This window comes from Setaria viridis, chromosome 9 (assembly GCF_005286985.2).
Source record: "Setaria viridis chromosome 9, Setaria_viridis_v4.0, whole genome shotgun sequence".
NCBI lineage: Eukaryota > Viridiplantae > Streptophyta > Magnoliopsida > Poales > Poaceae > Setaria > Setaria viridis.
The window spans coordinates 10,197,629-10,213,109 of NC_048271.2; the positions used below are offsets into that span (position 1 = coordinate 10,197,629).

The 15,481-nt window shown below is 42.3% G+C and overlaps 1 protein-coding gene and 3 non-coding genes across 4 annotated transcripts; 2 read left to right on the forward strand and 2 right to left on the reverse strand.

Moving 5' to 3' along the window:
• Positions 1–1,419: 1,419 nt before the first annotated feature.
• Positions 1,420–6,801, reverse strand: LOC117838442 (uncharacterized). Its single transcript, XM_034718474.2, has 7 exons — positions 6,623–6,801; positions 4,637–4,701; positions 3,472–3,758; positions 3,146–3,388; positions 3,004–3,058; positions 2,761–2,903; positions 1,420–1,751 (listed from the first exon to the last, which is right to left on the reverse strand). Exons 2-6 carry the CDS (start codon positions 4,680–4,682, stop codon positions 2,881–2,883), a joined length of 654 nt encoding a protein of 217 aa, XP_034574365.1. The 5' UTR covers positions 4,683–4,701; positions 6,623–6,801; the 3' UTR covers positions 1,420–1,751; positions 2,761–2,880.
• A 472-nt stretch (positions 6,802–7,273) lies between these two features.
• Positions 7,274–7,364, forward strand: LOC117841221 (small nucleolar RNA Z195/SNORD33/SNORD32 family). The gene has a single exon (XR_004637243.1). It is a non-coding gene; the product is annotated as a small nucleolar RNA Z195/SNORD33/SNORD32 family (small nucleolar RNA).
• Positions 7,365–7,623: 259 nt separating this feature from the next.
• LOC117841174 (small nucleolar RNA F1/F2/snoR5a) lies at positions 7,624–7,764 on the forward strand. The gene has a single exon (XR_004637201.1). It is a non-coding gene; the product is annotated as a small nucleolar RNA F1/F2/snoR5a (small nucleolar RNA).
• Positions 7,765–12,945: 5,181 nt separating this feature from the next.
• LOC117841149 (small nucleolar RNA Z247) lies at positions 12,946–13,081 on the reverse strand. The gene has a single exon (XR_004637179.1). It is a non-coding gene; the product is annotated as a small nucleolar RNA Z247 (small nucleolar RNA).
• Between the last annotated feature and the right edge of the window lie 2,400 nt (positions 13,082–15,481).

Genomic DNA, 15,481 nt, shown 5'->3' on the forward strand with positions numbered 1-15,481 from the left:
TAAGATAGATGGATAGATATAAACCCTGGCGGCTTGTTAGAGTCGTAGCAGCTACAGTTGGATCACATGCGAGATCTTGCTTTGTCATGATCCATCTATAGGCGTAGCCATAGGCAGGGAGGATGACTCACACCCAGTGTGTTAAAGTAATTAACAAAGTTTTAAACTAGGCTAATCCATGACCATGAGGCATGTGTTACGGAACGGCTCGCTGGCTTCTCTCCAAAGACAAGTAAAGCAGCTGGACGGACAGGGCCACCAATATTCGCGCTACCACGGTAGGGAGACAGACCCAGCAGGGGGAGTATGATGGATCACCTAAGAGCCCTACAGCCATCGCTTATATCTAAGTGGAATCCTGTGAATCTCAGGCCAGATTGTCTCCGCCGCTGATTATTTTTTCTCTCCCATCAATAGGAGGCTATTTGATTTGATTAGTCTGTTTATTGGTTGGGCGAGCACACTAAGAGATGGATCGTAGAGATGAGTGGCCACCTAATGACATGGGCACATGGCTGAAACATGCACTGTGGCTGTCTTCCAGTCTGACGCTGGGAGGAGCGTTCATACAGACAGAGGCATGCACCAAGGGTTTTGCTGACAACGACGACTTATTTGAACCAGAATTCTCGTATCAAATTGAATTCTATTCTAAATAAACAGCTGCTGTAAGCAGTTGATGCAGGTGTGGAAACCAAATTTCTTTTAAAAAAAAGGTGTGAAAACCAAGCAGAGGACTAGGGGCAAGAACGTTCACACATGATTAAGACTATAGCAAAGACACGTAATGGAGTCATGCAAAGACACGTAATGGTGGTTGACGATGAGAAGAGCACTCGGACACACAATATACGTGAAGGGCTGTGTAAAGCGTTACCGAGTTGACCTCAAGATGCCTCAGCCGGTATTCCGAAATCAGCTGGTCAGAATGGCCTGGCACAAAGAACATTGCCCCTATAGGGCCTCTCAAATGACGATCTATTAGTCGGGTGTATTCAGTGCAGGTATGGATGGTACTGGATAAACCAAATTACTTGTATCAAATCTATCCAACCAAATTACTTGTATCAAATCTATTACTAATCTATTAGTAATAGAATAATGTATCAAGTGGAATGACTTCATCATAAATGGATTGGTACAATTCACCTGATCAAACAAAATAGTTATTATTTTAAACCATTCCATACATGAAACAAATGATACAAACAACCAAACATACCCTAACCTAGGTGGAGTGGTCCGAACAGTAAATCAGGCGCATGATCACCAAAATGGCGACCGTGTTCTAGTAACAGTAATACAGAGCCTTGCGTCAAATAGGTTCGACCGCTGACTAGCGCAGCTAGAACAATACTGCAAGGCTCACCCCGCTCAAAGTACAGGGATAATACTCGATTTGATGTCACTGATGCACTGTTGTCTGTAACACAGTTTTCTGGATCATGCATATTTATCCACTGCCTTCTCTGTTACATAAAGTCACAAGGTTGGGAAGATATCCTGGCCCCGGTTTGGGCCTGCTGTTGTCTGAATTACAGGATCATACATTGCAATTAATGCTGAAGAATTGCTAATGGACATAAGCTGGAACGACGCGAAAATAATTTACAACTCCATAAGAAAATAATTTACAACTCCATATGCCAAAGTCCAAGCTCCTCGAAGAACAATATACATGGTGTATTCCATCATAGCTTATATCTTGTTTCCTCCGGAGCAGCCTAGTATGAATTTTCCGTCTGTGGTAACTGCATTTACAGCACAAAAAATGTGTTCCAAGATTAGGCAGGTGGTACACCAAAACAAAAACTAGATGCTTTCTTGGGAGATAAAGATCCATATTATCATAATTCTTTAACAAACTCACTGCATTGTATCTGTATTTGATCTAGGAATAATATCAAAATAACCCTTTTAAAAATCCTGAAAGATGAGAAGAACGCCACGATTGCAAAGAAAATTTAAAATCCTCAAAGAGGAAGACAGGAAATTCTAAAGCAACTATCACAGTACACCAGCGTACACCCCTTATTTATTTTGCACAGTATTGTCTCCTCATTTACAATTCAGCGCCCATGATCTAACTCCGTTATCTGGGTTTTCTGTGTGAGAAAATATACCCAAAAAATAAATAATCATCTTACTTTTATTAAAACAACACGTCATGCACATGGACTGCATTATCAATATATGCCAATGCACACAGAATGTGTACAACGAAACCAACTGAAACCAGCACTTGAATCTAAACTTTGAGTCTTTGACCATAGTGTAATAAACTAAGGCTGCCACTTTTCCAGTCTGCTTACACCAAGTTATGGCTGTATATTTGATCACAAACGAATTCCCTCCCAAAAGAGGGTCAACAAAAGAATGTGGAAACTGGCAACAACTAGAACCAACAGATTTCTGAAAAATAAGTACATTTTTCATGCCTGGAAACCTTGTTTGAAACAACCAAAAAATTCAATAGTGCATCTATCAAGATTGCCATAGTGATTCAGCAACAGGAAATCAATCAGCTGTACATAAATGTTTTTGATAGGTACTAAAAAGAAAGAAAACGCAGGTGGTCTTAGCTCCAAAGTGCAAAGACACGCTAAAAAGGAAAAGTGTACTTATGTGCTCTCAAACCTTCACTAGAAAAAAGAAAAGGATGCCCATATGCATATAAAGTTATATATAGGCATATAGCAAGCAATTAAGCACATCTAAACAAATTAAGCAATACATTATAAGAATTCAAGAAGTGCATACCTCTGCTAGAAGTGATATTGAAAAGAAAGACTTCAGAGCCACACTCATTAACAGCAAAAATGGAGTTGAACTAATAAAGAAACATGAATGGCTGGCAATTAACGAAGTCCATAGCATATTTCACTGATTTTTGTGCTTTTGTGCTGTCATAAAAAAACAAGGGATATTACAACAACAAATAAGGAATATTAGGAAATATGTTATGACAATTATGAAATGTTGATTAATTATATGGGATAGTACTTTTCTTGTGATTTTGGACACTTGCCGAACTTCCAGTTACTTCTTGCTTCCTCTTCTGAAATAATACATGGAAAACATTAGAGCATAGTAATCTTCAGCTCAGACAAGCTCATATCTCAAACAAATAAGATAGATGGGTAACCTTCTCATGTTTCTTGGAATGATCACCTCCTGACTCATGATTCCCACTCTTGTCTTTTTTCTTTTCTTTGTCTTTGTCCTTATCTTTATCTTTATCTTTACTCCGGTCCTTATGCCGATGTTTGTGTTTCTTCTGCTCCTCCTCCTTGTCTCTGTCTTTCTCTTTGTGTTTCTTATGCTTCCTTACTTTGTCCTTGGACCTGATCTTTGGTCTCCCAGATATGGTTGGTGTACCTTTTTCAGCCTGTTTTGAGTGCAGATTACTTCAGTAAGAAGGAAGAGTCAATACAACTAAAGACATGAAAATTCCAACAGAAAATATCTTACAGAAGGCAAATCTACTGGTGCAGTTTCTCGCAGCTGAAATGCTTGTCCTAGCGTTTCCATGTCAAAGGGCTGAATGTAAGCAGTCTTCTCACTTGGGTATGAGTTTTGGAAGAGTTGGTCCAACTCCATCCCTTCTCCTTTACGAATTTCTGTGTCGCCCACAACATTGTTAAGATAATTTGTATCTGAAATTGCCAATGGCAAAGGTTTCTTGCAAAAGAAACTATGATGGTTCAGCAGCTTGTAGCGGCTAATTAAGTCAACAGCACCACTAAGCTCCCGAGGACCTGAAATACAAAAGGAAATCATGGTGGGTCAGTATTTAATAAAAATTGCATTAGATATTGCAATGAATAATGAAGATTCAGGCGCTCAGAGTCAAGACTAATATGGGCTGAGAACCTCTGAATACACTGATTGTAGTAGCAATAGTGAGCAGTTCGACTAAGATTAGTAAAGGGGGCAAACGGTGATGATTTTCATAAAATAACCACAAAAATACTTCAAAGAAATGAATATATTTTCCCTAGGAAAAAGGAATCAAGAAGGTAACCCAAATTTGTACACCGCTATTCTACATAGAACCTTATCACTCCAGGCATATGGTACTTATGAACTTATGAAGTCAACTCCAAAGGTACTAATGGCCATACATGGTGCTACAGATCAACAGTTAATGTCCTAATTAAAAAGGATGTATTATTGTGGACTAAGTCCATTGCATATACCACCAGGGGCACATGTTGATTATGTTGAAGCCAAAATTGCGGAAAACTTCACATGGCATTGTCAAAAGGTATTAGCCAACACCCAACAGTATCATAGAGTGATAAGAGGATAGCAAGAGAATGAACCTAACAAGACATCACTTTAGCAAAAGCACAATCATTACAACATTTGCAAATGAGGCATGCTTACAAAAAAACTACAGAGTCAACTCAAGGATGAGAAACAGCTAGAGCTTCATGCCTTAATCATAAATCAATATATCCATACGTCTAACATTTCCTTTATTCATTTACCTATCCATCAATTAGTTTAACCAAAACCCAACTGAGTATGTGAAATCTATCCAACATGCTACACCAAAAGACAGCCTGGAACTCTACACTTTTCCCTTTCTTGGTAATTGAAGATAAATTAAAATAGTAACCAAAAAGTTTACCTCTCCCAAACTTGCCATCAGAACCCATCTGATTAGAGCTAGACATATTGGAAATGCATGCCCACCTGAAGTTTGATTCAGAAAAAAAAATATGTGAGTGAGCATACAATGTCAACTTAACAAGTTATAATAGTATTCCAAACAGTGTAATAGAGGGGTCTGAAGACAACCTACACGCACAGACCATGCATTTACTATTATTATATGCTATTAGTTCTAGGAAGGACTTTATTTCCATACATCGATTAGGCCATAGAGGTAAATACTAATGATGTCAAGATTGTTACGCAAAGTATTTCATCTGGCAGACTGAAGTAACATTCTCCAACCATGACATTATAGAACTTTCCATGCACATGTTTAAATTTCCATAATAAATAGTGAAGCCCCATGCAGACTAGTATTATTACACTAGGCGGTAACTGGTAGGCAGATATAACACTACACCAGGCTGCAAGCTGTCACAGAGGAGCTGCTAATATAAGAACCTCCTCTGCTAATCTAAGAACACAGGCACACAGCCAGGAAGAAAGATGCGTGTAGGCACCAATTACTAACTCTTAGAGCATATAGAAACTAGAAAGATAATGCTAATTGCTACTTAAGATTTAGCAAGCAATGATAAAAGGGCGCATATCCAGTGAAAATGTAAGAATTGTTGCAAACTTATGAATATGAGGTCTATAAAAGTTTCAAGAAATTTTGAAAAACTAGGGAAGAACATGTTCCATATTCATGTTAGATTTCAAGAATTATGCCTGGAAGAATAGAGCTTCATGAACAGTGCACGCTCGCTACTGGTAGTAGAAAAGGATTATATGTCATTTCCATATAACTCAATCAATTTGAGTTTGCTCTTGAAACTTTGTGGAGATATGGAAGATCTCACTAACTCTACTAGTCCTTTGACTTGGAGAACTCGTCAAAAACTAAAAAGTACCATCTTCGCGTATTTCAGTAGTAAGTACATTTTTACCATGATCACAACAAAACCATAATAATCGTATATGCTTGTTAAGGGTTAAAAGTGCTCAATAATAAACTTGCCTTTCTTCCAGCCACAAACTAGATAGCATGGTATCATACCTCACAAGTTTTGCAAGTTTAACTCATTAACTTACGCATTGTAAGAATAACACAAAGTGAAAAACAAAGCACAAGAATTTGACTTCAAATTAAGTTGTCAGTGTGTGGTGTGGCTCAAACTGTGGAAGGGGCATTGCTAGCAAAATACATGCCCAATTGGGTTATAAACTAATCATTCCTAGAGAAACAAGAGAATCAGATGGCACTTTTATCCACCAATTCTACATGAGCAGATTTATCCGTTACAACAACGACCCCAAAGCCTTTCAGTCCCAAGCATGGGGGTTCCGTTAAAACTAAAAAAAATCCATGCAAAATACACTGCAGCAGCACCTCGGTTACACTGATCCTGCAAGCTGAACACACTAAGACACTAATCTAACAGCGGATGGATTGGATTAGTACGGCATCACGCAACGCACGAATCTACATACTACAGCTAACTGAATCCATACAAGGAAATGTTCGAATCTGACAGCGCACTGTCAGAGCAAAGCAAGGACCCAGCGAAGCAAGCTTAGGCTACTTGCCTTAGAAACAAGAGGATGGATCTCCACTCCAGCAAGTCCAGTATCCAGTACCAGTCAAAAGGGAAAGATGAGGAAGCAGCCGCTTCTCAACAAGGGAAGAATTGGGCGGACCGGAGGTCTAATTTGCCCTGCCCCGTCGGCTAAGGTTAGGGCGCCGGCGGTGTAGCGCAACCAATTGCGGCGGCGGCGGTCGTCTGAGAGAAGAGGCGGATAGGATTATAGCACAGCAAGGAAGGAAAACCTGGGCTACTCGAGTCCCCCTATATTCCTTGCAAGTTTCCGGTATTGCCCCTAGATCCACGGCTTCCTAAATTTGACGGAGGGTGTTCGGCGATGCCGAGCTTGCCAGCGGCGGAGGGCGAGGCGAAACCTGTAGGGCTCTGCGCTGCCTTGCGGTTCCTCCCGGCGGCGTGAGGTGAAGAGCGAGCGCCGCGAGGAGGCCGGCGAGCGCGGAATCCCTGGAGCGCGGCGGCGGCCAGACGGCAAGCTACGCAGCGAGAAGCGGTGACGGTGAGGACGTGAGGTAGCGTGAGCTTCCTGGCTATGTATGCCTATTGCAGCGTGGGGGGGAGATGATGATGAGCTTGCTGCTCACGTGGGCTGACTTCTTCGATAGGTTAAATGGGCTGTACATACCCAGTTTCTTGGGTGGGCTACATGTGTTTCTTAGATAGGTTATAAATGTTCTGTACAGCCGGGTCCCAGTTTCTTAGGTGGGCTACATATGTTTTGCTACATGGGTCTGGCCCGCGACTGGCCGCAGGTTCCACGACATGAGCCCAGTAATCCGTGCAAACCCTAGCGCCCGCCGGCGCCTATAAACGAGCCAGCCTTCCTTCGCTTGCTCAGCCGCTCGTGCCTTGCCCGCCGCCGCCGCCGCCGCCGCAAGCGGGAAGTGAATAGTGATTATGCTGTTGAATCGTGCCTTCGGTGATCTGCTTGTGTTTTTCTTCTCCTTTCCCTCTTGTGGATTTCCTCGAGTTATCTGTGCTTTTTTCGTTTATATGGTTGTTCTGATTGGGGGTGAAGTGAGGAATCTCAATCCATAAACCAATCTCTGCATCTTCAGTATGATGATTGCCAAAATTACATGCACTACCATCTGATCTCCCCAAAAGTTCTTTTTTCCCTGTGCTCTTGCTGGATTTTTCTTGGCCTTTTTTTTTCATTTGTATCTGATGCAATCGGTGATGAAGTCGTTTAATTGTGCTGAGTTCCTCGGTGATTATTCACACAACAAAATCACCATCTTTCGGCTGAGAGATTGCGCTCCTGCTCACCTGTTTTTTCTGCCTGTGTTTGATCCTGTAATTTGTTTAGCAGCAAACAAAATCTTTTTTTATAAAAACAAATAAGACTTTGAATGAATTGAAATGCCATGTGGTATCTGATGCCTGGTCTTTTCCATGGCCTCGCGTCTCGTAAGAGTGGCAGACAGAGATGGGCGGGTTCTTTGCGACACTGGCTGCTCTGCAACAATGAGCTTCCTGTTACTATTCCCCCGCGACATTTCTTGGTAATTGTATCGACCATTTTTTTTTGCCAATTCCATGAACTGAATTGTATTTGTGCCTGCTCCTCTAGGCTGAAAAAAGCACTGGGAAGAGCGATTAGTCTCTGCACTGGGAAGAGCGATTAGTCTCTGCAAGAGAATATTCTATTATGACAAAGGAAAAACTTAAAATGAGATAAACGCAGCAACTTGAAATGAGATAAAACACAGCATAGCCGATGATCGGATCTTGATTCCACTGTTTCAGATTATTAAGCGGGAGTGCTACCACTGGACGCAAATCATTTCAGATTGCTTGACTGCCAAATCTTCACGGAAACACTGAACGGCCCACAAGGCCACAATTTTCAAAAGAAAAAAAACACTGAACGACCCACTGCACAGTAGCTGAGGCTGGATAAGTAACGGAGATAGGGCTGTCACTTAAATTTGCAAAAGCTTAAATGTCGTGATAATATTGAAATTTGTTTTTAATGGATGACTGGCACGGAGAAATGATTGCTCAGCACAAGCAATGTCAGGATCCCTTGACCATACCAAACAGTGTTCATCAATAACCTAACCTACAACATGGCAATTTCAAATGGAGAGAATAACTGATTACTAAGAACTGTTGGATTACCAGGATAAAGGCACAATAGTGTAAAATGCACATGAGGTTTCCAAACTTGGCTTAGAATGCCATGTCCCCAAACTTCTAAAGCATCCCTAAACCACCTGAGTGGTTGTTGATTGTGCGTTGATGTGTACTTGATGTATATGGCCCCATATATCATCTTATATGGACCACACATACCATTCTTCGTGTATATCTTACAAGTTGGCCATGGAGCTTACTCGCGGCGTACCTCGAGCTCACCCGCGCTAGAGAGGACTAGTTTAGGGTTGGACGTGGGGGCGTAGGCTGCGGTTGAGGGGTGGCACTGGCTCGGAACAAGGAGACATAGCGTAGTGCGGTGTCTTGGATTCGTCCTGCAATTAGCTTGATGGCTCCAGTTAGGTGCCCCGACAACATCAACCTCTCTCAAGCTAGTGACACAAACAGGCCCCATAGAAGGCAAAGCAAGCCAAGGTTGCTAGGAAGAAAGAGCGGACCATAAAGATCCAAGGGAGGCAAGGAGCTTGCCGAGGAAGAAGAGGAACGAGCTCCCCAACAGAGATAGACATCAGGATCCCCTCACGAAGGGTCCAACTGACATAGACATTTGTGAAAGAAATATTTGGAAGCATTGACTCTCAAGGGGCCGCACCTTTCATTATATATTCAGCTCATACAACAGACCGTGTGATACACGATTACAAGACCAAGACCAAGACCTAATAGATCACAGCATAGGAATCTCATTTACAGGATAAGTCCTATCCTAATACAATTGTAGTTCTAGCCACGTTCTAACACTCCTCCTCGGTCTAAACTCTGTAAGTTTAGATCGCTTCTGAACTTCCTGAACTGTCGAATGGCTAGTACTTTTGTGAAGCCGTCTGCTACCTGGTCAGATGATGATATGAGCCGAATATCCAATGTCTTGTCAGCAACTCGTTCTCGAACAAAATGATAATCGACTTCAATATGTTTAGTTCGAGCATCGAAAATAGGATTAGATGATAAATATGTAGCTCCTATATCATCACACCAAAGTATAGCGGCTCTTGGCTGTAGAATATTCAACTCCTTCAGCAAGGTTTGCACCCAAATCACTTCTGCAGTTGCATTGGCTAATGATTTATATTCAGCTTCAGTACTAGACCTTGAAACTGTTGCTTGCTTTCGAGCACTCCATGATATCAGATTACTTCCATAAAACACTGCAAAACCTCCTGTGGATCTCCTATCGTCTGGATTGCCTGCCCAATCGGCATCCGAAAAGGCACTAATAGTCGAAGACTGTGACAGTGAAACCACAAGTCCAATATCAAGAGTACCACTAATATATCTCAATATTCGTTTTACCGCTGCCCAATGAATAGTTGTTGGCGAGTGCAAGAACCGACAAGCTTTATTAACTGCAAATGCAAGATCAGGCCTTGTTAGAGTCAAATATTGTAGGGCTCCCACTATGCTTCTATATTTCGTAGCTTCTTCTAAACCTAATAGTACACCATCTTGCATTGACATGTTTACCGAGATAGGTAAAGGTGTGGTTATTGGTTTACATCCCTTCATACCAGCCTTGACTAAAAGGTCCGAAGCATACTTTGTCTGGGATAAATGGAGACCATCTTTATGGGGCACAACTTGAATACCAAGAAAATAGTGCAAATCTCCTAGATCTTGTAATGCAAACTCAGTTTGAAGATCGCACAACAAGGCCTTTGTTGCCTGCTCACTTGAGCTTACTACCACAATGTCGTCAACATATATGAGAAGGTAGATAACCACACCATCTCATGAATAATAAAATAGAGATGTATCAGCTCGTGAAGGCATAAAACCGAGTTGCTGCAACTTACTGCTTAACCGAGCATACCATGCTCGAGGGGCCTGCTTTAGTCCATATAACGCTTTATCAAGCTTGCAAATGTAATTGGGACAATCAGGATCTTCATAGCCTGGGGGTTGTTTCATATAAACCTCCTCCTCCAGAACACCATGTAGGAATGCATTCTTCACATCTAGTTGCCGTATACTCCAATGTTTTAACACACCAATAGACAAGATCAGTCGAATTGTCGCCGCTTTCACTACTGGACTGAAAGTTTCTTCATAATCAATTCCATAACGTTGCTTGAACCCTTTGGCCACCAAGCGAGCTTTGTGCCTTTCAATCGAACCATCCGACTTTCGTTTGATCTTGTATACCCACTTGCAATCGATTATATTAGTACCTTGAGATGGTGGCACAAGATGCCATGTTTTGTTTCTTGTTAGTGCCGAGAACTCCTCATTCATGGCTATTTTCCAATCAGCATTGCCAAGAGCTTCCTGGAAAGTAGAAGGTTCTCCTGTAGCCGTGAGCATTCCATATCGAATAGTACCATCTGTGTACTGCTTGGGCTTACGAACATTGTTCTGTAACCTTGTCCGTGGCCGAGAAATTTGCACAGGAGTTGAGGCTTCAGGAGAAACAGTAGGTGAACTAGCAGGCAATGAAGCAGTAGGCGGAGTTGCAGGGGACACATCGGGCCTGTTCGCTTCATCTTATTCAGCCAGCTTATCAGCCACCAAACAGTATTTTCCTCTCATAACAAATCAGCCGTTTCAGCTTTTCAACCGGCTTATAAGCTGAAGCGAACAGGCCCATCAGCTTCCGATTCATGCGGAAACAGTAGAGGAGGCAATAAATGAGAAGTTGTTGGAGACGTGGCAGGAGCTGCTTCGTACGCCGAGGAGGAGACGCCTGCCCGCACATCAGGAATCCTTGGACCAGTACTAGTACCATTATTAATCACCAGATGATCAGTACTGGAGTTTCCCGCTTCTGATTGCAAGAAAGCATCAACACTGTGATCTGAAGTTGCACCAAGATTGGGTGCAATTGCTTCAATATGCTCCACGACACCTCCTGAAACCTGTGAACTAGGAACAAAATTCTCACATGTTGTATCAGCACAAGCATTAGAACCATCTTGATCATGGTTAAACATAACCCCCGGAACAGAAGTGGAAGAATTGAGTAAAGAATCAGGCAACAATGAAATCTCGGCTCTTAGCTGAGCACCAGCATTAGGATGGAGATTAGAAAATGGAAACATAGACTCATCGAAGATGACATCTCGGGAAAGATAGACACGGCCAGTTTGTACATCCATGTACCCTTTATGCATATTACTATAGCCAAGAAAAACACACTGTTTGGATCTATACTCAAGCTTGCGTGTATTATAAGGCCTTAAATTAGGCCAACAAGCGCAACCGAAAGTTTTAAGAAAAAGATAATCTGGTTCCTCACCAAACAGCTCCTTCAAGGGAGAATCAAAATTCAAGACACGACTAGGTAGATGATTAATAATGTAGGCAGCTGTAGAGAAGGCTTCATCCCAAAATTTAAGAGGTATAGAGGCTTGAGCAAGAAGAGCAAGACCTACTTCAATAATATGTCGATGTTTACGTTCGGCAATTCCATTTTGTTGATGCGAATGAGGGCAAGAAACATAATGAGTTATTCCAACCTTTTGAAAGAAAGAATTTAACTTTTGATATTCGCCTCCCCAGTCAGTTTGAAATGTGATAATTTTCCTGTTGAACTGACGCTCTACCAGTTTTTGAAAATTTAAGAAAACTTGAAAAACATCGGACTTGTTCTTAAGTAAATAGATCCAAGTAAAACGACTATAGTCATCAATAAAACTCACATAGTATTTAAATCTTCCAACCGACTGAGGAGCAAGGCCCCAAACATCTGAGCAAACAAGCTCCAAAGGGACAGAAGACACACTATTTGATTTATGATAAGGAAGTTGATGGCTTTTGGCCCTTTGACAAGCATCACACACATAATCTTTATTGGACTCATCAACAAAAGGAAGACTATGAGACTCAAGGACTTTTTGAACAATACCATCTGGACGAGGAAGGCTTGACAACACTGAGAGCTTGACTTGTCTTGGGATTTGGATAAAGACCATCTTTACATCTACCGTGAAGAAGAATTTTCTTCGTGGCTTGATCCTTAACACAAAAGGAATTAGGATGAAATTCAAAGAAAGCATTATTATCTCGAGTAAAGCAATGAACGGAAACAAGGTTTTTCTTAGTGTTAGGAACGTGTAAAACACGATTGAGATGAAGACCACGAGAGGGGGGTATGTAAAATAGCATGAGCAATATGATTAATGCTCATAGTACTTCTCTTTTGTGGTTAATTTCTCTAACTCTCCCATGATATGATCAGTAGACCCGGTGTCGATATACCAATTAGTATCCACTCCATATGAGTTATAGGAATTAGTCGCTGCAGCAGCCAATCATTGTACTGTCTCTTCAATAGTGAAGCGTCTATCAAACCGCTTGTAACATGTCTGAACCATGTGGCCTTCTCTACCACACAATTGGCATGTAGGTCGATATCGATCTCCTTCACTGTTCCGACCTCCACGACCGCTGCGACCAGAAGCACCACCTCGGCCAAAATCTCCATGACCACGGCCTCTTCCACGGCCGCGCCCATGACCACGGGCGCCTCGATAAGCTGTATTTGCTGAAGAACGGAACCATCCATTGTTCTGTTGCTCCAAGCGTGCCTCATAGGCAAGCAGTTGAGCGTATAAATCAGACAACGTAATTTGATCCCTGCTCATAATAGAAGAGACAAAGGCATTGTAATCTGAATCAAGGCCATTGAGGATGGAAGCAACAATATCGTCATCTTCCAATTTCTTGCCGGCAGCTGCCATCTCATCCAGTAAGCTCTTCATCTTTGTAAAGTATGCAGTAGCTGATAGATCACCCTTGTGTTCTCTAGACAGTTGGGCCCGAAGCTAAACAATACGAGACCGAGATTGAGAGGAAAACATCTCTGAAATTGCGTGCCAAACGCTCGCAGCAGTGTCCAAGTGTGCTACCTGAACCAATACTTCTTTAGAGAGAGAGGACATAAGATGTCCCAAGACTTGCTGATCCTTTGCAATCCAGATCACATATTCTGGATTTTCAATCCGTTCATCAAGCTTGCCCGCTGCTTTAGCAATAGTTTCTGCCAGCTTGACAGCTGAACCATCCAGAAAACCACTAAGCCGTGCTCCACGCACAGCGGGAAGGACTTGAGCCTTCCAGACCAAAAAATTTTCTCTGGTGAGCTTCTCTGACACCGCGCCGCCAAGCGAGCCAGATAACGAAGCAGACGACAAGGTTGAAGCCATTGCTTGCAAAACAATTCGACGACTTTTGTTGGTGAAAAAGACAGCAACAATCAATCTGCAAGAATACTTCGGCAGTGAAAAAGATAGCAACAATCAATCTGCAAGAATACTTCGGCAATGCTTCAGAACAACTCGACGACTTCTTGAATCAAACCAGAACAATCTCTCAACGACAACTTGATCGGAGGAAGGTGGCTCGTGATACCATGAAAGAAATATTTGGAAGCATTGACCCTCAAGGGGACGCACCTTTCATTATATATTTAGCTCATACAACAGACCGTGTGACTAATAGATCACAGCATAGGAATCTCATTTATAGGATAAGTCCTATCTAATACAATTGTAGTTCTAGCCACGTTCTAACAATTTGGATACCCTCATGAATGGTCCAACCGACTGCTAATGGACCGGCTCGACTTGACAAAGAGTGTAAAAGATAGGGCTCTTTGGATGCAATGGTACAACTAGATCTCTAACCAACTAGGGGACTTGTCATGTATCCCTACCTACCCATCGGAGTATATAAGAGGAGGTAGAGGTATCCTAGGAGGACAATCTATCTCATCCCAACATCCATGACTCACAACCCAAACCCTAAACCACAAAGCGCAAGACACAATACAATCTTTAAACCAAAGAGCGCAAGGCACAATACAATCTTCAAAATAGGACGTAGGGTTTACGTTACATTGATAGCTCGAACCTATATAAATTTTTATATCTTGTGTCCCCGTGTTACGATCAAGTTCATGATCTTTGCGATCCCTCTACCTATAGATCAACCATTTGGGTAGCCTCTAGGTGGACTGTTGGACTAGAAATATGACCTCTTGACTCCAGTTTACTATTCAAGAAAATGAAATAAGAAATGAAAAATCATTTGTGGGTTAGGCTCCCTTTTCTTGATAGGTGCCCGTGCGGGCGCACCCACGCCAAGCTCCAGCCTCCTTCTAAGTTTCCACCGAAGCATGCCGGTTACTCTTCTTTCTCCGATACTTTTTCCTTCCCCATCGTCCTCCTCCCCCTCTTTCACCCTTCCCACTCCACTAGCATACGTGGGGACGGAGACACTTTTGAACTTGGACTTACTTCTTCGAGGAATCCTAGAAACTTGCTTGGATGGGTCTTCATACACACTATTCCGAGGATAGTTGAACTATCAACATGATAAATCAATCAAAATCCTTCTCTATCTACATGAGTTGGTAGCGGGTTTCTTTGCTACGTGATGGAGTGTGATAATCCAATCCATAATCCCGGTTCGGTTCTAGGTGCGGTTGCAGTTTATTTTCAGAGAAATTGTGGGTTCGATCGAACCCTATACTCCATGCTAAGTCCCATCATGAATTTGGGAGACACATAGTTGCTAAGTTTGATATGCAGCTTTTACGTGTATTATGCCAAACCGGTTTGAATGAAAATGTAAGCGTAAATCATTTTGAATAATTTCTACTCTCCATCCATTTATATATGACATTGATCAGCTCATTTTTGAGCTCATTTTTGAGCGAACAGAGGTAGTATTTGGAAACTCCACTGTATGGTAGAACACACACAGCACACTGTGTTTTAAGATGGTTTCTCTACCCGATGTTTAGTGAATGTGTAAGTTGTGCCATTATGGTGTATTGGTGTTGCAATTTTCCTGCTGCCTCGGTTTTTACGAGCCTTCAAGCGGGTTGGCCGCCACGCTGCTACCATCTATGGCGACGTGGTGACGGGGTCACAGTTGTGGAGGTCGGCATCAGTAGGCGGCGAATGAAGATAGGGTGAGAATGAGCCGGGCAAGTGGCTTAGAGCTGGAGGATGGTCTCAGGCAGCGGAGCGCGAGCCGAGCGAGGAAGGACCGAAGAAGAGGAGTGTGCTGGGACACGTGTGAAATCGTTGATTCCGTCACGGGACACGGATGTAGGG

Excerpts from the sequence above, each read along its gene's own strand:
- LOC117838442 (XM_034718474.2), bottom strand. The coding sequence starts at position 4,682 with ATGTCTAGCTCTAATCAGATGGGTTCTGATGGCAAGTTTGGGAGAG. Across the intron at positions 3,389-3,471 it reads CACCAGTAGATTTGCCTTCT|GCTGAAAAAGGTACACCAAC; the intron begins GTAAGATATTTT and ends CACTCAAAACAG. Across the intron at positions 3,059-3,145 it reads ATTCCAAGAAACATGAGAAG|AAGAGGAAGCAAGAAGTAAC; the intron begins GTTACCCATCTA and ends GTATTATTTCAG.